The sequence below is a fragment of the Miniopterus natalensis genome, chromosome 3, assembly GCF_054644295.1.
Source record: "Miniopterus natalensis isolate mMinNat1 chromosome 3, mMinNat1.hap1, whole genome shotgun sequence".
NCBI lineage: Eukaryota > Metazoa > Chordata > Mammalia > Chiroptera > Miniopteridae > Miniopterus > Miniopterus natalensis.
The window spans coordinates 50,032,386-50,055,861 of record NC_142083.1 but is presented as its reverse complement, the minus strand read 5'-3'; the positions used below and the strand labels follow the sequence as shown (position 1 = coordinate 50,055,861).

The window sequence follows — 23,476 nt, the reverse complement described above, 5'->3', positions numbered from 1 at the left end:
AACTTAGAATACCTAGAGTTTCACCATCTGAATCATTGCCCAGATTTCATAAGTTTACACTTCAAACTCACTTATTTGAATGAAGTATAGCATGTTTTTAGCCTTAGAAAGTAGAAAACAGTTGTCTTTTATAATTGTACATTCTGTCCTAGAGAACCTACCTTATTAATCCATTCCATTATGACTTTTACATGATTCAGTAAAAATGAAATGATAATGAACACTATTACATGTTTTGATCTATAAATGTAAAGAAAAAACGTATTTTTTAATATTTTATTTTTTATTGTTGACAGTATAAAAAGGGCTGTCTCCAGATTAGAGTATGCCATTGAAAACCATAGACAAAATTTAGAAGTCATTTCTCACCTTTTATAATTACTCTCTTTACCAAGAAAAATGGTCATGTTACCAAATATCTCTCTACAAATTTAAAGAATATAAAAGTGACAGACTTTAGCTTTCATTGTTTGTGCTTTGCCTTTTTAAAATCTACTTGACAGAAATGAATATCTCTTTTGCCATCTCATGTTGAATATTTTAAGTCACACCCTAATCTTTAAATATGCAAGTTTAAAACTGTTATGATTAAAATTTTCATACCAAAGGTCAAAATGTTCAAAGTCTTATAGTTTCTAAAATAACCAAAATGGCTAACATCTATTATAATAGCATTAACTATCTCTAGCAGAGCTTGAGAATTGTAATGGTTATTATATCCTAATGGAATATGTAAGGCATTCATGGAGTTATGGGTGTTGTCTATGGATCATTAGCTAATTTTAAACAATTTATTGTTAAAGGTACTCCTTTGTTGTATTATGTGAAGGCAATAATCATTATTCCCCAAGCGAAGGGAAAATTAAGTGCTAATTAGCAGGTTATGAAGTGTGCAATTGTAGTTAGAGCATAAGCAGGATTTTCCCACTGGTAGCAAATGCTATCTGAGGACAATAGAGTCAACAAATTGATTGCTGATAACTAATTGTATTTTTCAAACCCTGCAAAGTATTATTAAATGTCATGAGGCTACTCAATACCATAGGAAAGTTTTGTATTGAAATTTTAACTTGTAATAAAGTTTGAATTTTGTGCTAAATCACTTTAGAATTTATCCTTTGTATGATTATTGACATGTATGCGTATCATTAATTGGGCCTTTTTCTTTAAGAACTTGAAGTCTCTATTCAATTATAGTTTTATTTCTGTGTTTTTTATTTATTACAGACCTTTGAAAAAGAGGTAGATGGAGCCGTCTTTATACTAATTTGAAAAGAATTTGCATGTAATTAGCTTTCATAGTCATCAAATAAAGTTGCGTAGTCTTCTATGTTTTCACAGTTTGGAGCATCTAACCCTTATTGTTGATATGTTGGAGCTGACATATTTCATGCTTAGTTATTACACCATAAGTTAGATTTGATCTGAAAATTGGCTTTTAAGATATTTTAAGGTGGTATCTCCATGAAATAAAGGGTCTAGTACTGAGATTAACTTTTTAGTATCATGTGGACATAATTCTAAATTTAACTTTGATTTATAATTAATATAAGAGAATTCTAAAAAGGCAGTCTCAGTTAATATAGTTTGTGTTTTCTCAGGGAACGAACAGATTTGTACTTTTTCCCCCCAATAGTTAGAATTTATAAAATCTGGTCTTCATCTTGAATCACTCACAAAAATAAGATTGTTCATCTAACATCACTTCGGAATCACTCATGCCACTTTGTGATAAAAACAAAGAGACACAGCTGCTTCCCCAGTTTAGCACATCTAGCCTCTAGCCTCCAAGTGAATTCCAAGCATATAAGTCTCACTTTGGCACACTGGAAATCTTGGCTCTGCAAACAACTGAAAATGGCTGCTTTCCAATCCTTTTGCTTGGTATGAGTGAAAGCAAACTCCACCAGTGATTAAAGAGAGGGACTTTACAACTTTCACTCCAGTATATTATTTGTTGTCCATTTTGAGACAAGAACCACAGGACAACCCTTAGCCTTATTAAAAATTCCCATTTATTGCTCAAATTTACTTCTTTTCTGATACTTCTCCAGACACATTGGAGAAATTTGATCTTATGAATAAATACCTTATTTAAGCTATATTAAGGGTCTGATGATATTCTTTTCATTTCATTTGTTAAAATGAGAGCAGTTTGCAAGCTGATTTAATTGAGGCTCTTTCTCCCTTAGGCTCCTTTGAACTTTAGGCACATGTTTATGATCATAATCCTTGGTACACAAGCTGAAATCATAGATGTCTCCTACAGCATTCCTTTGCAGGGCTCTGCCACTTTGGACTAATGGTGAGGAATTCTGGCTCTGAGATGTCTAGCTCCCTGGAAGATGCCAAAGGTTGGAAAAATCAGAGTGGACTCTTGCTCATTAGGAAGATGCCCATATTTGCTTCTCAAGTGGCAGAACTTTCCTTCTGAACCCTTAGGAGGAATCATAGGGGTTCTTGAATTGAGTTTCTCTAAAGATAACCAAGAAGGGAAAGAGGAATGCTTGAGAAAGAGCCTAGAAGCAGGAATAGACTCAGATAGGTAGTGGAATGTGAGTGCTGTGGAAAGAGCTAGAGAAGAGATGAGACATTCGTGCTAATGACCTTAAGGTGAAGACTTGATTTGTACGCAGTGGGGTCTTACCAGGGGCCTCCCCCGTTAGAGAAGAAAACTAAGTTCTGTGGTCACGAGAGAGGAGGTGGGACCAGAGGGAAGGCAGCTCCACTTCCAAGGTGAACACCAGGAGCATTTCTGGAACTCTGGTTTGTTTTGTTTCTTTCAGAAATAATAAAAATTTGTGAAAAATGAAAGGTTTATGAAAGCTTTGAATATGTTTCCTCATATTAACAGGGGGAAAAGAAAGAATAGAATTGAGATTGTGTAGACTGTTTGTGGAAATGTTATGGGAGACTCATTCATAATTTAGGAATTTATGTGAAAAGGCCCAGATTTACACTGGCAATGGGAAGAAAGGAAAACTAGGATTTAAAAAATATATTATAATAGTTTTACTTTTTGAACATTTCTTAGTGCACAGTTAAGCATTTAAATATAGATTTCAGAAACATTATGAATATGAATTTTTTTCTAGGACACCTTTGTAGATTTTATGATGTCAAATATTTAAGACCTGAAATAAAATGAAAATAAAATGATCTGCTAGAACTACATTTTGTTAGGAATGGTTTTATCACTTAAAAAAATTACCAGAGTAACAAATTTTTATTTTTTTTTTATAAAACTTAAAAGCATCAAATATATATTTAGGAGAAAGTAAAGTCCTCACATTTCCTTCCCTCCATTCCAAATCCCCAGGATCACCAATCTTATTTAAACTTTGTTGAATATTCTAGAATTTTGTTATGCACATATAAGAATTAATATATAATTCTGTGTTTGAAAAAATGAGATCAAGCTAGACATATTGTTCTGCAATGTGCTTTTTTCATTAATATTTCATGACCTCCTCCCATGTCAGTGCAATCTGGTCTGACATTCTTTTCTGCAGCACCATGATATTCCGTAATATAGATGCAGCATAATTTATTTGCATATGGCTAAATTTAATTTGATTTTATCAGATTTGTTGACTCACTAGATTTAGAAAAATCTTAATTTTTTTTTCTTCCCAAAAGCAGTACACGCCCAATGTTATATAAATACAGTACACATACATACACACATATACATGTGTGTGTGTATACACATTTTAAGTGTATAAACTAAAAATTGTTAGGCCTCTTTCACCTCTCTACACTTAATTGTAGCACCATAAATTCATCCCTATTAATGGTTTGGCTTGTACCTTTCCACACTTATGCATGAGCATGTACTATATATCTACATTCTACAAATTCCTCTGCAACTTTTTAAAACTTACTATGTCATGGACCTCTTTTGTCTCAATATGTACAAAATGATCTGCATTATTCTTTTTACAGGCTGTGAGCTATTGTGTTGTAAGATTATATCATTATTTAATTAACTAACGCCTGTTGATAGATACTAGGACTTTCACAGTTTCTTTTCTTTCTATGCTCATGTTTGTATCTTTGAAAGTTTTATGCCTAGAAGTGATAATCCTGAGCCAAAGAGTAAGCTGATTTAAATTTTGATACGTAAATTCAAATTACCATCTAAAACCAATATACTCAGTGGGTTCTAAATACAAATATTCAGAAGCATGAATGTCTAGACTGATGCATGTATTCATTTAGACATCAATCCATTATGATTTTTTGGGGTGTGTGAAAATTTCTGTGCTTGCCTGCCTCCTCCTGGATTATCAAGGTTATTGCTTTCTTGTCAGATATCCTCTCATGGCAAAAATAAAAGGGTTGGGGGGGACTGGGCAAAGGGATGGGGTGAAAAAGAGGAACTTAATGTTCAATGTCTTAGAGCTTTGGAGCCAGACAGACTTGGCTTTGCATTCCAGCTTTGCCACGTGGCAGGTACATGGCCTTGGATAGGTTGCTTGTCTTCTATGAGTGTCAATATTTTAATCTATAATATGGAAATAATAATAAAATATACCCCATAGTGTCTAAGTATTAATATTGATATTAAAAATAGTGTCTGGCAGAAACTAAGCACTTCGTTATCTCATTGAAAACATCCATCCATACATACATGTAAATGCATATATAATGTTAAACTGACAAGGTGACTTGCCGTCATATACTATGTTCCTAAACACCACCATATGATAAAGGGCTGCATATTTGTTACTTCCAAATCAATTTCTCACTGCCTACTTCTTTAAAATGCTTCATATAATGTTCTCTGAAAGTGCTGTATTAACTTTTTTCAACTTACAGAATAGCCATGAAGTGAGACTAAATTAAAATAATAGATGTATCTGGGATCTCTTTTGTTTATCCTCATGACCCTGACTGTCGCTACGCGTGAATGTCTGCCTGACCTCGCCCCAGCACTCACCCACCCCGCAGCTTCATGCTTCCAGAGCTAATGCCTGCTCCTCTGGTCCCTTCGGTGTTCCACAGGCACTTCAAACACAGCATGGATAAACCGGAGCTTATTATTCCCCTGATCCCTCTCCTCTTCCCCAGTTCAAGTTAATGCCACTAAGAATTCCTCAGGCAGAAACTATGGCTCATTGTCCCTGTCTGCCCGGCCCCCCCTAACCATCAAAGTGATCACCAAGGTTATTTACTTTGCCTCACCACCTAAATATTTCCAAGTCTATTTCCTCCTCTCCATTCCTGCCATCAAGGCACAGTTTAGGTCTTTATCACCCCCATTTGGGCTGTGAAAGTAGTTTTGTTTTGTTTTACAATTGGATCCCTTATCCTTATTTTCCTCTGAAACATCTGCCAAGCATACACCGCTCTCCTGTTTGAAGGTCTTCAGTGGCTCCTCATCACTGTCAGCATACAGCCCCGGCCATTTCGCATTAGAAACCAAGCCTGCCTTCACCTGGCACCTGCCTCCTCCGGCCTCATCTCATGCCTCTCCCCACCTCGTATGTCTCAGTCTCTAGTAACGCTGAGCTGACACAAACGCTGTCAGTTCAGTGTTGTGCTGTCTCCTACCTCCTTCTCTCTCCCTTCCCTTCTTTGCCTAATTCCCATTGATCCTTTATGACAGCTCATGTGTCATTTCTTCCAGGAAGTTTTATCTGAGCTGGATGCTCCCACAGCATCTCCATATGCCTTTCTCAAAGCTCTTAGCATATTCTATTAAAATATCTAATTAGGGGTCTGTCTCCCCATATGGACTCTAAGCACCTCAAGGGCAAGTATTATTTATTTTCCCCAGCACCCAATCCACTGCCTAACTCACGACAGGAGTTCAATGAATATTTCTTAATTGAATCATTTTCTTCATTTCCTTAAAATAAATCAGTATCTGGAGGTATAATGTAGTCGCCAACTAATCAACTTATTAATTGAGCCCCTACTATTTAAAAAGTATTCTGCAGAGATTAATGGGGATTCCAAAAAGTGGAGGACCCTTGCTTCCCATCTAGACTGAGAAATAAAATATGAATATATAAAGAGCTGCTGGGAGTTATGCAGACAAGCAGCCGAGTTCTGAGAAAGTGATTCCAGGAGGTAGGGGGTCCCTTCTGACTTCTGTCCAGGGTGATCAAGATGAATTGGAACTGTGTTGGTTGCAGACGGCCAGTATCTGGAGTAGCAGAAAGCAGGAAGAGATGAACAGTGTTCACTTTCTGGTGCTTTCGTATAATGCAAAGCAGAGGATATACACAGATGGAGAGCTCATTGTGAAAGCACAACAAAAAGGAAACCTAGGCCTTATTTCTCAGGTCTTCTGGCTTCTCCCATCTCAGCACTCAACCATGAGAAATTGGACAAGGTGTCTTATTCTGTAGCTCAGACCTACCCTCTACCACCCACCCTCACCCCAGCTCAACTCTGGAGCAGTTAATTATATTTCTTTTGGGGGAAAAAAGACCACACTACTTTTCTCTAAGCAATTGGTTCTGAAGTTTGAAATCAATTTAGTGTCTTCAAGTGCCTTCAAATCTAGGACTGAAAAAGACTAACCCATAAAGCAATATGAGAGGTAAAAAGTATATAATACTATATTAAATTCATTATCAAATAATGTGTATAAGATTTTAAATACATTAGGAATTCAGGGAAGGGAGATTTTTGTGTAAGGAAGAGCAAGCTAGGAAAACGTAGTGAAGGGTTTGGACTTGAGTTTGGCCTTGAAGGGTGATTAGGCCTTGTAGACAAGCAGCAGAGGGAAAGGAAAAGAGCTTCCCTTGCGGTCCAGACATACCAGTGGTCTAGATTACTGTTGGAGACAGTGAAGAGAACGGGGGTGGCACATAGGACCTTTCTATACATTATTGGTAAAGGCATTAGCCAGGACTCTGAGCTTGCAAGTAACATCTTTGTTCTTCCACTCTTCATCTCTGCTTCTTATGCCAAAAAGGGAGGGGCATTTATTAAAGAAGATAGTGGTAATTCACAATTAAACCTCTGGAATAACAGAAACTAGAGTTTCTAAGGACCTAAATAACTTGTACTTAGCTTTCAAGCTGTATTTCACCATCTGTGGTTTTGGTTTCTCTCTAATGCGATGACTTCATTCTCAGGCCAGTTTCTCCACTCAGTAGGTTATATACTCCTGGCAGTCCTGCTGGCATCCTAACAGCTTCCCTGTTAACCTCTGTTCATAAAGTCTCAAAGGGGATGGGCCTCTCTGATTTGCCAAGGGATCAGCTTATTACTAGAAAGGGGAGAAGAGTGCTAGGCAGACAAAAACTGTGTCAAATAAACGGACAACTGTGAACGATGTGATACATAGCATAAGGGCAGATTACAAAGAGTCTTGAAAACCAGTATTTGATGTTAATTAATTTATTTGTAATTATTTTTTAATCCTCACCAGAGGATATTTTTTCCATTGCTTTTCAGAGAGAGAGGAAAGGAGAGAGAGAGAGGAAAAAAAACCTCGATGTGAGACAGACACATCAGTTGGTTGCCTCCCACACGTGCCTGACCAGGGCCAGGGATCGAGCCTGAAACCCAGGTATGTGCCCTTGGCTGGAATCAAACCCGGGACCCTTCAGTCTGCGGGCCAACAGTCTAACCACTGAGCCAAACTGGCTAGGGCTGATGATCAAATCATACGTGTCTGTTAAAGTTTTTGAGCAGAAAAGTAACGTGAAAGAAGTGTTTCAGAAATAGAACTTTCCAGTGATGTGTAAGATCACCTGAGCTGGGAGAAAAATATAAGAAAACCACCTAGAAGATCATTTTCCCCTGAGAATCCAAGTGTGAATTCTGATGAGAGTTTATACTGAGGCAAAACTTTAAAAACTGAGAACAGAATAGCTAGGTGGGAGTACACAGGAATAACAGAGAGGCAATAGAGTAATAGTTCTCAGAATGTGATTTCCAAATCAGCAGCAGCAGCACCACCTCGAACGTGGTACAAACCTAAATTCTCATCAGGCTCTACCCCAGACTCACTGAATCAGAAACTTAGGGGGCGGCCTGGCAATCTGTGTGTTAACCCTCTCCAGGTAATTCTGATACTTGCTACAATTTGAGACCAATACAGTGCATTTAAAAAGCTACTTCTGAGTTTTGTGACCTTGAGCTATTTATTTAACCTCTTCATGCCTTAGAGGTAAATGCTAATGTTGCTGCTTTCCTCACACAGTTTAGAGGATTAGTGTAAATACATGGGAAATGTTTACAAAAGCACTTGACACAGGAAGCATTATATACGTATTTTTTATTATCATCAGTGATAGAACTTGTTTGAATGAAAGAGAAAAATAAAAGATGATTCCTAATGTGGGCTGAAGTGTGGATTGTCTCTTATGGATAGCCAAAAATTGTCCGTATTATTCCAGTGTGGATTATACAGCTTAAAACTGCTCATAGAAATTGCCTCCTGACCCTCAGGCTTTGTTCTTCACTTAAAATCTGGTGTTGCTGCTGTTTTTTTCAAAAAGGATGTTTACTTCGTCCCTCACTGATATGTGACTTACCTTCTCAGAGCCTCAGTTTTCTCATTATGGTTTCACTGAAGATCAGAAATATATACAAAGCTTTTACCATATAGCGTATGTTCCGTATATGGAGCTGTAAGTATTCTTATCTCCATTTCATCTCCCCCCCCTCTTCTAACCACGGCTTCTCCCTTTGTGTGTCAACTTGCCTGTGACTTTCTTTTGCATTCTTCCAGTTCTAGGGCAGAGCTAGCCTTTCTCTGAAGGTGTCAGTAGTTACTATTTTAGGCTTGGCAGGCTAGATAGTCTCTGCCTCTACTTCTCAGCTCTGCTGTTGTAGCACAAAGTAGCCATAGATAAAATGTAAACCAAGCAGGGTGGCTGTGTTCCAATGAAACTTGACTTGTGGACCCTGAAACTTGAATTTCATACAGTTCTCACATGCCGTGAAATATTCTTATTGCTTTGATTTTTTCCATTCCTTTTACAAAGAGAAAAGCCAGCGTACCTCACAGACCATACCGAGTACACCCCACACACTGTATGTGCCAGCCTCCCCCCAGCCCCTCACTGCCTTTCTCTTTTTCTCCCATTCTACCAACACTTTCTTTTTTGTCACAACCCAGCCACCAACAACACTGGACCCAACATGCAATACAAATAAATTGTAAAGCATTTGTGTTTATTGAACAAAGTTTTATGCTTTTTATTATGACATAAAAATCAAGTAAATCTAAGATTTGTTTATATATTCAAAAAAGCAACTTAGGTCCTGTAGCTTAAATTTTCATGTATTTTCTACTTACTTTTATAAATAGATAAAAAATGTTCCCACGAAACAAACCATAACAGAACAACAGAGCCCAGTTTCAATCATTTGTATCAAAATATGATGGCAATTAACTCCTGATACTTTTCTTCCATTAGTTTTTTATCCAGACTTTCTTAGCTCTGAATTTTTCTTACATATTGAACCTAATATATTTCTTCTTACCTTAACTTTAATAGTTAAAGAGAGATAAATTTACTTTGCAGAGACAGGGATGGCCACCAGGAGCTGATGGTGCTGGTATGAGCTGTGGCCCTTGTCGGCCACCCCATCCTGTTTTCAGATCTCACTCTGAGCCTCTCTCCTATCTATCGCCACATGTGGTGCATGTCACATGGTGCCTAATACATTGTAAGCACAAGGCAAGTCTTTGTTGAGTTAGCAAATAAAACCCACTTAAAAATGTTATTTGCAGCTCCTAGGCCTTTTGAGGTGAGACAGTATCCACCACTGAGATGCTCCAATGACATATTTGAAGTTTGAAGGAAATAGGACTTCGCCTTTTTGACTAAATAACTATTTCTTAGGTGAGAAACGTAGCTAAAAAGGTAAAATTAACTATAAAATTTACTCTGAAGTGTCATCACACGTGAGAAATGACTTCCCTGCTCTCTGTTAAAATAATGAGTTCATGAATACAGCTTTCCAGATGGGTACAAGAGATTTCTATTATCACCAGGGCTATCACTTTTCATATTAATTTTAACATACAATCATAGGTATTATAATTTGCCTACTTGATAAAAAAAAGTGTAAAGAGTATCTTATTCTTTATTTTTTAGTATAAAAAAGGAAAAATGCTCAATCTCTTTTGAAAGGTTTATGATTCTATTAGAAAATATATTAGGAAGCACACTCAGCAGGTGTCAACTTAAATTCATCTTTTTGATGACAGCATTATTTTTATTCCAGTGCTAAAATTTTAAAATTAATTTTAACTTGTTATATTAAAAGCAGATAATGGAACATTTCTGTCATAGAATATTTCTCTTAAAAAATGAATGGTCAATTTTCAGATACAACCTTAGATTATAGTAAAAATGATTGTTAACTTAGTTTAAGTGTTTTCTATAGGTTCATTTTTAATCGTGGTAATAGAAGTAACACATATGATCAGAGATATAATTAATTGTACTCTAGCAAAATTTGAGACCAAGAAATGAATATTAGGAAGATATTTAATTAATAATGTGCCATTAGCATGCATTACTTAGAATTTAAACCCCATTCTATTACACGGCAAATGTCTTTTTTTATTAAGATGTTCCCTGAAAGGGTCGGCATATCTAAGTATTTATAACTGAGAGTTAAAGCAGCATTAAACAAAACAAAAGTCAGTTGAGAAAATATTCAGAAATTTGTCCTGGGTACAATTCTCAATTTTGGCTGAATTCCAAGGTAAACCATTCTTTGATTAGCATCTTTAACTAACAGTGACCGCATCAGGAGTCAGATATTTTCTCTCATGTTCTCAGTCAAAAGAAAAACAAAATAAGATAGAAAATAGGAGAGGGACACGAGTATTATACCCTTGGCAAATGAGCGAGAAGTCCGATCCCTTGCTAATGTAATACTGACAGCTTTTGCCAGAGAAGATGGAATGGAGTGTGGGAGAATTTTGTTATCATTTAACAGTACGTGTAGGTAACATCCAGTGGAGCCAATGCTGGCCTGGGAATCATAAAAGGGTAATAATAGAAGCAGTTTCTTTTCAGTTTTTCTCATTGACCCAGAAGAATAGCTTCAAGGTGACTCTGTAGCTAATCTTTTCAACCAGTTAGGTTTCTCTTGGACTGTGAAGCAAGGATATATTTGCTATGTGGACCTCTCCAAAAGGAGCAGCAAACTTCCCCGTCTGATGGGGGCTTTTGGCAAGTTGTCAAGATTTATTACAAACTCCGTGGTTCTCTCTGTCCATGTGTCTACCTGTCTTTAGATCACTATCGCCGATCCTACTAATGGCTGCAAAGTTAAGTGTGACAACTGTCTTGGCCTCGACCAATCAGAGAAAGAAGTTACAGAAAATGCAAATATAATATATACTAGCATTCATTCTTTCCCAATAGAATGTTTCAGTTGTCATATACCACTCTCAAAACAGTGGCCACTTAGTAGGAACCTGTGTGTTTGTCTAAGTTCCTGAAAGGGTGGAGCATTAGTTATTCCTCATTTTATCCCCTGGCCTTAGGCTTATGTCGTAGTTGGCAAGAGTTAGTTGTTTGTGTAAATGTTTTGAACCCTTTTATTTTATCACATGGGAAGAGTAATAAGGAGATTATTAAGTAGAAGCATGACGGGACATATTCTTCTTGCAAAGGGAAGTAGAAATTTCTAGGAGCAATAGGTCTCCTTAGCGGGAGGGAGTGTGATGGGTGCTACTTCTTATAAAGTCAAACAGACCAAGGCAGAGGTCCTTAACCAGATGATCAGGACTCAAAGGACCTGAGAACCTCCTAGAATTATAGGAAAAGTATTGTTTTTATGATCATAGATGCATACCTTGTATTAGATTCTTAAAAAGATCGTGACCACACGCACACACAAAAAATAAACCCAATGTTTTGAAGGGTTGACACACCAAAGAAGCAGTAGAAGGTCTTGGAGTGGGGCTACCATTCAACTTTATAAATGTTTAAGCTTAGAGATGGAGTCCACTATAGAGCAGTAATATTTAAAGTAGTTAATGGTGAAACAGGTCTCTGATATGATGGCTGTAGTTCTTTCTTCCCAAAAAATTTCCTGTTCAAATTGACATACAGCGATTAATGTTAAACTCATTTAATATTAGTATTTTACTAAAGAGGCATGCTAATGGCAGGAAGAAAGAGCCAAACAAAACGAGTTAAAAGCAGTTAGTTTTGTCTGTCTCTGACATTTAGCGATAGGTATCCTTTTGAAATCATTCATTCATGTAGACATTGTGATGACTAGTGGGAATGCAATAATGGGAAAAAGGATCTCTGTCTTTCAGAAGATTAAAGCTTTTGGAGACAACCGCCGAACCAACAATTAAAATATGACAGTAAGAGCTGAAATGAAGGTATGGGCGGGGTAGAATAGGAAGGAGCATGGAGAATAGGAAACTACCTGGTCTGGGACCTGCGGGCAGGCGTCACAGAGGAGATCTACGTGCTGTGTAAATAGCTAACGTTTATACAGCACTTACGCCTCTCAGTTACCGCTGTAATACTTAACTCAGATAAACATCATGCACTATTGGGGCGCAGAGAGACCAAGTAAATGTGCAAAGTCACGCAGCTAGTAGGGGACAGTGTCAGGACATTAACCCAGGCCATCTGCCTGTACCTGTGACCTGCTCTACTCTACTCAGCTACCTCTTGTGCCGCAGGTAGTGGGCCTGTGAATAGCAGTTTGCCACCTGAAACACGTGGGAGGGGGAACGGAAATGGGCAAAGCCAGAGTCGCAGGAGTCCCACTTCCATCTTCCAAGAGTTAAATGTTTCCTGACTTCAGATTCAGATTCATTAACTTTTATGAGGCTCAGCTTTCCCTGTGAGCCCTCTCCAGTCTCTCACCATACCCAAGAGGGGTGCTGACGCTTAGCTGTGGAGAATCGAAATTTCCACATCTTCCGCTTGCGTTTTCACTCAGCTTCAAAGATAATCACTTCATCCTTTTAATCATTTATTCACTCACACACTCACTTCTTTTCTTTTAAAGTCTTATCTTGTTTTGAGTGGTACATATGGAAGCTTCCACAAGAGAGCAAAAATTATCCCCTTTTGAAAACTAAAGTGGAACTATTTCTTGTCTTGGTTTTACCCCAAATGCTTTCCTAGTCATACAAATTTGAAAAATAAGTTATAAAAATAATGCTGGACCAAAGGGGACATTGTGTTTGTGACAAAAAACACAATGCCTGCAGGTCCTTCACGATTTTCCAGGCACTAATTAGGCTCGCTTGACAAAGAAGGTTCCTTCTAAACACACGGCCTGCTGTTGGTGGGCCGCTCCCCCTGCTACGCGGCCCCAGGGGAGCAGGTGCTGAAGGAGGCACGGTGCTCGGGCCACAGCAACCCGCAGCGCCCCGAAGTCCTGCCCGCTCCCAGGGAGTCACTTGGGTGCTGGCAAAAAGTGCTGCTTATCATTTCTTCCTATGCGGTCCCTCCTGACTTCTTATTGTAATGCTGTTAAAAAGTTTTCTTTACTGGAACAAATATATTCCATTAGGATTATGTCATGAATTTCATCTGGAATAATGAGACTTTCAGTACCTTTTGTGTGTCACCTCTTTTTCACATCACTTGTCTGGTGGCACCAAGAATATTTCCTCAGTGAAAATAGATCCTTTTACCATCAATAACAGGGCGGCTAGTGTTCGCTTTTCTCGGGAAAACAAAAATGTGCACCTTTTATCCCTATTATACTGATCCACCAGCTTCAGATTATCTGACTTTGTGGCTTCTCATTTTCTCCTGTATCTTAATGCTATTATTAACAAGAATTCTGTGGCTAATGGTTTTGGAAAATAATATGAGTGCTTTCAGCTACTACCTCTGTTTTTATGGTTGGTCTGATTTAGCTGGACTTTGATAATTATTCCAAATGCTGCTTTGTTGTGGATCAAATGTGAGGAGCCCTGATGTCCTTCTAGATTTATTTTCAATGTCCTTACTTCTGCTATAGGAGAATAGAGTTAACATTTTAACTATTAGTCACTAGGTGAAAAACTCCTATAAGTGTACAGTCTGTAGTTTATATTTTTAAGTTTATATTTTCTATTTAATATAGCCTATATTCTTTAGTCTCTCTCTCTTCCTCGCTCTCATTTTTATTTATTTACTTTAGGACAATAGTTCTATGAGTATCTGTGCATATTGTTTTTCATGGTGAAATATTTTTAAAAGCATGATCCAGAGCAGGCTCCCCTTAGCTTTTCTGATAAAATCTCAGATGTTAATAGATGTATTGGTAAATGTATTCTTTCGTCAAAAAGTTTAAGAAACATTGCTTTTAAAAAATTTTTACATTATTATAGGAGTACATAGAGCCTTTAATATGCTAATTTGCATTGTGAATCACTTATTATTTAAAGATTATTTAGTATGCAGTAGTTCCCAAACCTATTTGATCATAGAACCCTTTTCAAGTAATTATCCATTTGAAAAAAATGCCATTTAACAGGACAGACATTAGTCCCTGAGAGCAACATAGAAATAAGTAACTTTCATCATAACCCTGTCATGAAAAAAAAATTTAAATTGTGTTAAGATACATTAAATAATGGGAAAACAGAGAATTTTATATTTTAGAAAAAATATATTAAAATTATATGAGGGAAAAATTCCTTCAACTACCTAGTTATTATTTACATGGATTTATTCATTGTTAGTTGATGGTAAGTTAAAGTCTTGCTCTAAAATGGAAATTTAATTTTTTCTTTATATTAGTATTAGGATTTAAGAGAAATTTGTATTTCCTAAGAATCACAGAGCTCATCCTATATAAAGGAACAATAATTATTTTAGATATTTTATAACAATAATTGGCAGCCAGCTAAACATAGTTGCCTGTGTGTAAGCATATATGTCCAAAATTTCTTGAAGCAAAATAGTTCCATAGTGATAAAAAACAAACAAGTCAATAAAGACCAGATTGGCTTAGAGGGGAAAGGAGAACTCCTGGATTGATTATATCCAGATAATGTTTTCTGGAAATGTGCCTTGGAGGGGAGCAGCAAACAGAATCATGAAAGAAGGAAAAGAGATCGATTCAGTGATTTCTGCTGAGAGAAACTTTCCTAATTTGGTCAACGGTGGAGAGTCTAAAGAACAGAAGAACAGATATGCTTAGGCAAATAGAAATCATGAGCTAGTCTGTGAGATACAGTAGGGAAAATAAGACAGAATAAGACAGATAAGTTTGAGAAATGCTATTTCATCCTTTGTGTTTAATTTTGCCTTAATTGAACTTCCACAAAATGAATTTATCACAGAATTATTTTGCGTATAAATTAAGAACCCTCACAATACTCCTTGGGAGAACACTGAGCTAAAAGTAACAGGAAATAAGGAGTACTAATTAGTGGACCTCTACCATCATCATTGTTTCTTTGGGACAAAAATGATGAAATTTAGGTGATACAAATTATTTTGTTCTCTTTTATTGTTAAGTTATAAAAATGCATTGAATTGAAATGGATTTATCTTTCAATATTGTTAAATTTCTGAAATACAAGATCCTTCTAAACACAGGTCATGTAGGTAAGACCTCTTCAAGTAGAATCCTCAGACCCTGTATAATTTTTAAACAAGTAGCCTGTTAGATTATAGTGTGTTGACTCAAAATTTTTTTTTACCAGGGGGTGGGCTGCTTTTTGCCTACTTTAGAAATATACACAGTACTTCTAATTTAGAATTGAGCTACACAAAACCTTCTTAAATATGTTTAATTCTAGTAAAACTCTTAAAGAATTAGTACAGACTCTAAGTCTTTGAAAATTTGGCTTATAAACATTTATTTTTAAAAGCAACATCTTTAAGATTTAGAAGGTTAGCCCAGCCGGGTGTCGCTCAGCGGTTGAGCGCTGACCTAGGATCCAGGAGATCGGGGTTCGGTTCCCAGTCAGGGCACATGCCCGGGTTGCGGGCTGCAGCTGATCAATGACTCTCTCATCATTGATGTTTCTATTTCTCTCTCTTCTTCTCCCTTCCTCTCTCTGAAATCAATAAAGATATATTTAAGAAAGAAAAAAAAAAGATTTAGAAGGTTAAACCAGCCCCTCCATCTATATGAGTACAGTTTAACAGAAATCAAACAGGCCAAGTGAGAATCAAGCAATAGCTAAATGAATCATAGTCTATTTATTCTCTTTTCTTTTCACTTTTAGGTCATGATCCTAATGGCAGAACCTTAGCCCTATGTATTGGTTTTTTGTGTTATGTTCTCTGGCTTGCCTGTGAAAGAATGGTAGATGTAAGTAGGGCTGTTTAGAGACATTGTCTGTAGGACTAACATTAATTTAGAGAAAAAACAGAGTTTTTGCGGGTCCTCATAGATTTTTTTTAAAGCCTTTTTTTTACTCTTTAAGAATAGGACTGCCGGGCCTGGTGGCTCGGTTGGTTAGAGTGTTGTCCTGTACCCCAAAAGGTTGCGGGTTCGGCTGCCGGTTAAGGCACATGCCTACGTTGCAGGTTCAACCTCCGGTCGGGGCTTGTATGGCAAGCAGCCTATCCATGTTTCTCGCTCACATCCATGTCTCTCTTTCTCTCTCTCTTCTTCTCTCCCTCCCCCCTCTCTAAAATTAATAAACATATCCTCAGACGAGGATAAAAAAGAAAAATAAAAAAGAATAGAACTAAATTCCACAGTTTAACTTGGTTGACAAGTTTCATATTATCTACAAAGATACCATGACAGTTTTGGCTCTCAGTGAAAAACTGTATTATATGGCTACAAGTTTGATGCAAACATTTTTTAAAAAGTTTATAAATTGCCCATAAAATTGCTACATTACTGGAATCTTCCTTCTAAGTCCATGTGATGAAGGTAACCCATTTTTACATGGAATCACCAGATCTTACATCATTTCAAAGGAGCTTTATGCTTATTTTATGAATAATAAAAATTTTCAATTTGTAATGAAGCCTCAAAACAACCTTAAATATGTGTTTTAAGAAGTGACAATAATAAAAGATTCTTTAAATCCTTGAAAACTTGATCAAAGTTGCCATTTGGTGAGCTCCATCTTATTCTCCATAGTCTTAAAAAGTTTAAGATATTTTTCTATCATATTAAAATGGTAGTGTGACTTGATAAGTAGCATAATTATAAAAAAATTATTTTAAGTTGTATTGTTCTTAAGAAAATTAAGTCATGCAGTAACAGCATCGAATTGTGTACTTTACTCAGATTTCACCAAATTACCCCAATAATAAAATAAAAAAATAAAATACTGATCATGTGTTAATTTGTATTTTTATTTCTTTGTTGATCTTTAGAGAGAGAGAGAAACATGGATTTATTGTTCCACTTATTTTTGCATTCATTGGTTGCCTCTTGTATGTGCCCTGACTGAGGATCGAACCTACAACTTTGGCGTATCATGGCGACACTCTAGCCAACTGAGCCACCTGGCCAGGGCCTGATTGTATATTAATTTCAATTGTCATGTCTTTTAGACTTCTTTTTTTTTTTTTTAATATATCTTTATTGATTTCAGAGAGAGGAAAGGAGAGGGAGAGAGAGAGAGAGAAACGTCAATGATGAGAGAGTCACTGATAGGCTGCCTAGCCTGCAACCCGGGCATGTGCCCTGACTGGGAATCGAACCCTGATCACCAGACTTCTTTTGACTAGAACACTTGTGTAGTCAAAACCTCATCTTTGTGTTTCTGGACACAATATTTTGAGGAGTATAAACAAGCTATTTTGTAGAATGTTCATCGATTTGGATTTGTCTTAAGTTTCCTTGTGACTAGATTAAAGTTGTGCCAAACTTTTAAAAAAAATAGAATTATCTAAGATATGACTTTACAACAACAAATCACATCCCTGTTTATGGTGCTGAGAATAAATATAATTTTATTCATCACATTTGCATCAAAGAGAATACTCATCTCCAGTTTCCCAGAAGAAAAGACTCTCCTAGGAAATTTTATATGTATTTCTTAAAGAACAAACTTGGTTTATTTATTGAAGGTCTTGTTAGTTTCAATGGTTTATGGAATCACATAGATTATTATAGTATTTACTGGAAAAAAAATTACAATGTACTAAGCATAGATCTTCTCTTTTCACAGTTACTCCTGAATACCCACAGAAAGGAAGAAGCTTTGTCCTTTCCTTAGATGAACTCGCATTCTTATCACAGCTCATAAAATCCTTTTTGAAGCTGGAAAAGAATGTTCAAGAATTGTTTGAAGAAATGTTCTTATCACTCAAGATACCCAGGAATAATAAATCAGGTAACATGCCCTTTTGTTTAAATTTATAAATCCATCGTTCTCTGTATTTTTGCTTCCTGCCACTGAATCTGTACAATTACTTGAAAAAAAAAAAAAAATACATGATACAATTCTTTAAAGAAACATAAAGTCTGAGAGAAACATTAAGTAAAAAAAGTCTATTAAATCATAGAATTACATTTTTACCCTTTACACATGGCAAATTCCATATTTCTAGTTGACAAAGCATCAAAAGATAATGCCAAATAATTGCCGTTAACTAAAATCAGATCAATTTTTTTTTTTTTAATGCAAAGAAACACAGCCTGGCCTATGAAAAGAATAAGCAGAATTAGTGATCTAGTAGCTCCTCTTGTGCTACTAGCAGCTGGATGACCTTGAGGAAAATATTTAGCTTCCCTAGACCTCCGTTTTCTCATCTTCACAATGATAGTGTAGAACTAAACTAATTTTCTCTATGTTTTCTTTTACAATTAGAAGCTTTAGATTACAATATGTTATGTAGGGCTGTGAGAATTAAATGATTTAGTGTATGTGAATTATTTGAAAGAATGTCTAGCATATCATAAACAATAAGTGTGTTGTTCTAATAGTAATTAGAATTATATAATATGTTACTTTAAGCTTAGTCTTAACAAAATCCTTTTGAAGAAAGCAGTGTCATGTGTGTTGGAATAATGTGTCTAAAACTGAAGATAGAATTCAAAGCCATAATAGTTAAGATATGTTCTCTGTGTTCTTATCTATACTTGTACAGATTTTCATCTATATCAGAATGAACAATATAAAGTTCTCTTTTACATGATACCATATATCATTTTAAGGAGAAAAAATAGATAGTGGCTGCATTTGTAAAACAAAGTTAGGTAAGCAAGTGAATCTGAAAATTTCAAAAGCTGATATCTTAGTAAGGAATTACATTTAGTTCAATATATTTACTTTTGTATTTTTAAATTTACTTTGCCTGGATAAATAATGTTAGAAAAGTTATAGGGTTAAAGTTTTTTTGTTATATATTAAGCATAGCTTACTAGCCTTCTATGTTTCAGGTTAAGTTTAAGTAACACTATTAAATTATAAAGTAAATAATGGAGATCATTTTTCCAAACATGGAGGTGGATTATAGATTTCAGATGCTGACAAAAAAACAACAACATGGGAAAATAATAAAAGTATAAGACACAAAATATGAAAGTTTAAAGAGAGAATGAAAAAGTAGATTTCATTAGGAGATAATGTGAGCCCTAGAGAGGCTTCTAGATGGAACTGGCTGGGTCAAAGAGAGATCTGAGTGGAGAGATATGGCATCCTAATTTTTGATTGACCTACTGGTTCCTTGAGCAGTTGACACTCCATGTAAGTACTTATCCATCATGCCCGGCTAAGCGCTGGCATCCCTCATCCACATCTCTAGTAGATCTTTTCTGAGGTGTGGATAAAGAAACAGTGAATTCCAACAAATCTAGACCCCTACCCATTTGGACTCGTCTTGTATTGGTCCTAGGCCAGGTCCTAGGTCAATTCTGAGGACTTTATTTCTCTTAAGGGCAACACAAATTGAAAATTAGAATTGTGTTAGAGAGGTATTGTAAAGATGTAACCCTGACATGGCCAAGAATTGAAGCAAAAGTTTGTCATAGTGATTCCAGAAAAAAGGAGAAGAAAAGTGGGTTCGACTTCATTAGATTAAGATTAAGCAACGTTGAGACTTGGCAAATGCTGTATATTTAAGAACAGTAGTTACCATTATTGAACAAAATCAACAGAGAAAATATGTAATTATGCCACAATATTACTGTCTTATTCCAAATTTATCGTCATATAAGTAGGATGGCAGATAAAAGCAACGTCAATAGCACATTAATAATAGTGTACTGTGGATGCCTGGCTTGGCTCAGTGGTTGAGTGTAGACCTATGAACCAGGAAGTCACGGTTTGATTCCCAGTCAGGGCACATGCCCAGTAGGGGGTGTGCAAGAGGCAGCAAATCAATGACTCTCATCATTGATGTTTCTATTTCTCTCTCCTTCTCCCTTTCTTTCTCTGAAATCAATAAAGATGTATTTAAAAAAAAATAATAGTGTACTATAGAAATATATTTGTGGATTATCAAACATAGTATAAAAGGAATTTTGAAGGACAGGTATAAGAAATGTCTAAGTACTGGAACATCCCTTTGTGATGTATATCTTCTTTATTATTATAATTTATATATTTTCTGTAACAAAGCCAAGATTGATTTAATCTGACATAACTTTATGGCTCCCTGAAAAGAGTGATGTTGAGGGAAATTGTCATGAAAATTCTTAAATGTTTTATTCTGTGTAAGCCAAGCTGATCAATTCTTATCAAAAGCCTTTGTTTCTTAAATCTGGAAGGAAAAGATTCCTTGAAATGGATGATTAAAGAAACCAAATGTATCTTAAGTTATCCTGATAGTTAATCTTTTGCTTAAAAATCTTGTGTGGGAGAGAATGGGGGGGAAAAAAACAAGTCATTTGGTTTCCTGTGTATTTCTTTTGATTGGAGCATATTTTGCTAATAAAGATCTTGGAGAGAGTTGCTTACTATGTCTATGTAACCAAAACAATGTGATGAAAGGTGAGGGGTTGTTTTTTTTATTGTCCAGATGTTTTAAAAATATCCAGGTGCTTAACATCACATAGAGAAAATATAAAAATGCTTAACCAAATAATTTATTTTTTACTTTGATCTTTCCTACTATGTTTTCAAGTTAGTCAAATTGGCAGTGTTCTTAGTAATTTGATTATGATTCAATAGATTTTATAGAAACACAAAAATTTTTTAAAAAGGAAATGGTACTTAGTTATTATATTTATTTGCTTCTTGGGGTCATAATTTGATGGTTTTTTATTTTGGTCATTTCAGAAAATGATAGGACATTATTTGACTGTTACTGTATTTCTTTTAGGTAATTATATCTTATGGAGTAGCTTCAGGTTTGATTTATGGGTCACTTCTAATACTCTTTCAAAATAAAGTCGTTCTTCGGGCAGTTCCTCAAATTTTCCAAAGGTGGCATCTGAGATTTATCTAAACCAGGATTTCTTGGCCCTCATTTTTCTTTAGCCCCAGCAATGACAAAGAGCAATGGCTGCTTCAATTGGATGTAAGAAGAACACTTAGGGTTTGTCTCAGAAGAATCAAAGATTTTAGATCTTCTGAAAGATTGTTTGTACTCTTAGGGGGTCTTAAGAGGGGTCAAATGGCTTCTAAGACTTCCTTAGCTAGATGGGTAAAGGATTGTATTAGGGAGGTGTATGTAGTTAAGGTAAAGAGGCTCCTAGGGTTTGTAAAGCTCATTACACTAGGACTTTAGCTGTTTTTTCGGCAGAGAGGTCGAAGGCTTCCACATTGGAAATTTGCAAGGTGGCCACCTGGGCTTCTCTTCATACTTTTTCATAGTATTAGCTCTTGGATGTAGTCTCTTCTACAGATTCAGCTTTTGGTGGGAGGTTGCTTGTGAGCCAGAAAAGAACAGTGAAGAAAAGAAAGACTTGTAGTTCCCACTTAGAGCTGCCAACAAGGCAAGTTGCTTTGTAGTGCACACAATGGGAGCCTATGAAGACCAATTTGGGTGTGAAAGTGGATGTCACAGGGAAGTACTGCCAATCTCTACTCTCCATGAAAGAAGGCAACAGTGTGGGAACTAACCAGAAGTATAAAATGAACCACAGCGGACTCTGTGGGGGAGACTGTTCAGGATCTAGCATTCCTGTGAGGCTCTGCACTCTACTTAGGTCCTTAATCTGGGCATGCTCTTAAAGAAACCAGTGTTGATTGCATGCAAGTAACCCATGTTTTAGAACATTGAGCCCAAAATGGGCTACCTTCTCTAGACAATGCTAGTGAGTGTATAGGATTTTCAATATATATTTAAATAGGTAAAATAATTTGCCAAATGTTCACAGAGCTTATGAAGTTTGACAATGTGGAATTTTGAAATTGACCATTTTGAATTCCAAACAAATGCCACAATTTTTTAAAGCCATGAGATATTTTAGTAGTCCAGATTCAATGTTACTAACCCTGCCTTAAAATGATTCCTTTTGCTTCTCTATATTGGATTAAGCTTTTTAAAAAAATCTTTTTAAATTTGGGGGCGGGGAGACTATATTATAAAGGTTATTAGAATTATTTGATAATTCATTTTCTATCTTACTATAAAATTGCCCACCAGCAAGAAAAGGCTCGGGGAGCTTATCTTTTTATTTACTAATCTTGAAAATAGGCAGATGGTTTGTATAAATATCAAAGCATGTTACTTTGAATGAATAAGCATATTGTATTTGGGAGTGCAATGATAAATATAAGATAATTAACTTTTTCCATAAGTCTTAAATTATAGCTACACAATAGCAGATAGTTATTTCCAGAAATAGATCTGCAAGCTTATACTTCAAACTAGTGTTGTTATTCCAGAGTAAATACCTTTTAAATTGGCTGGTTTTATGAGCTATCTGTAAAAAAGTAAAGTGACATTAAACATCCAGGTGTTGCTCCTTCGTATCATTAACTTGATCTTTATTATTTTTCTCTTTAAAAAATATGTTTTGAATAGTAGTTCCTCATATAGTAAAGCATTTAAATAGGACAAAAGAGTATATGGTGAAACTATGTCATTTTCTATTCCAGTTGTCTAGTTTTACTTTCCAGACCAACTACTTCCACATATATCCCTATGTTAAAATAACACAAAATCTTGACATACTGTGCAGAGATCCTTTTTTAGTTATGTAGAAACACATCATTCTTTCTAACAGCTGAATAGTTTTCCACTGGTGCATTTAACCAGGCACTCACTGATGGACATTTAGGGTTTTATTTTTCTGTTTGTTTGCTACCACAAACAATGATAGGGCAAATTTTCTTGAACTGTGTCTTAATATGTGCACATGTATATCTGGACGGTAAATTTCTAAAGTGTAATTGCCAAGCAAAAAGGTATGGTCACTAAGAGGATGAAAATACTAGCCAAAGACTGAGAAAGATACTTGCAAAACATATATCTTATAAAAAACTTGTATCCAAAATACTATACAAAAAAACTTTAAAATTCAATAAGAAAACAAAAAGCTTGATTAAATGATATACAGGTGGCAAATGAGCATATGAAAAGATGCTCCACGTCATAAGTCATCAGGACATGCAAATTAAAACAAGGAGATAGCACTACACACCAATTAAAATGGCTAAGGTTTGAAACACTAACAGCGCCTGTTCCAGCAAGGATGTGAA

The 23,476-nt window shown here is 35.9% G+C and overlaps 1 protein-coding gene across 3 annotated transcripts in view; it reads left to right on the top strand.

Moving 5' to 3' along the window:
* The window catches only part of KIAA0825 (KIAA0825 ortholog), a 322,549-nt gene that overhangs the window by 65,973 nt on the left and 233,100 nt on the right, over nucleotides 1-23,476 (top strand). For all 3 annotated transcript variants that reach the window (XR_015714258.1, XM_016216140.2, XM_016216139.2), the window contains one exon: nucleotides 18,053-18,217. Coding sequence is in view for 2 of the 3 variants with exons in the window: in XM_016216140.2 (XP_016071626.2) it covers nucleotides 18,053-18,217 (165 nt within the window). In the remaining variant the exon portion in view is untranslated. The remainder of the gene's footprint in view (nucleotides 1-18,052; nucleotides 18,218-23,476) is intronic.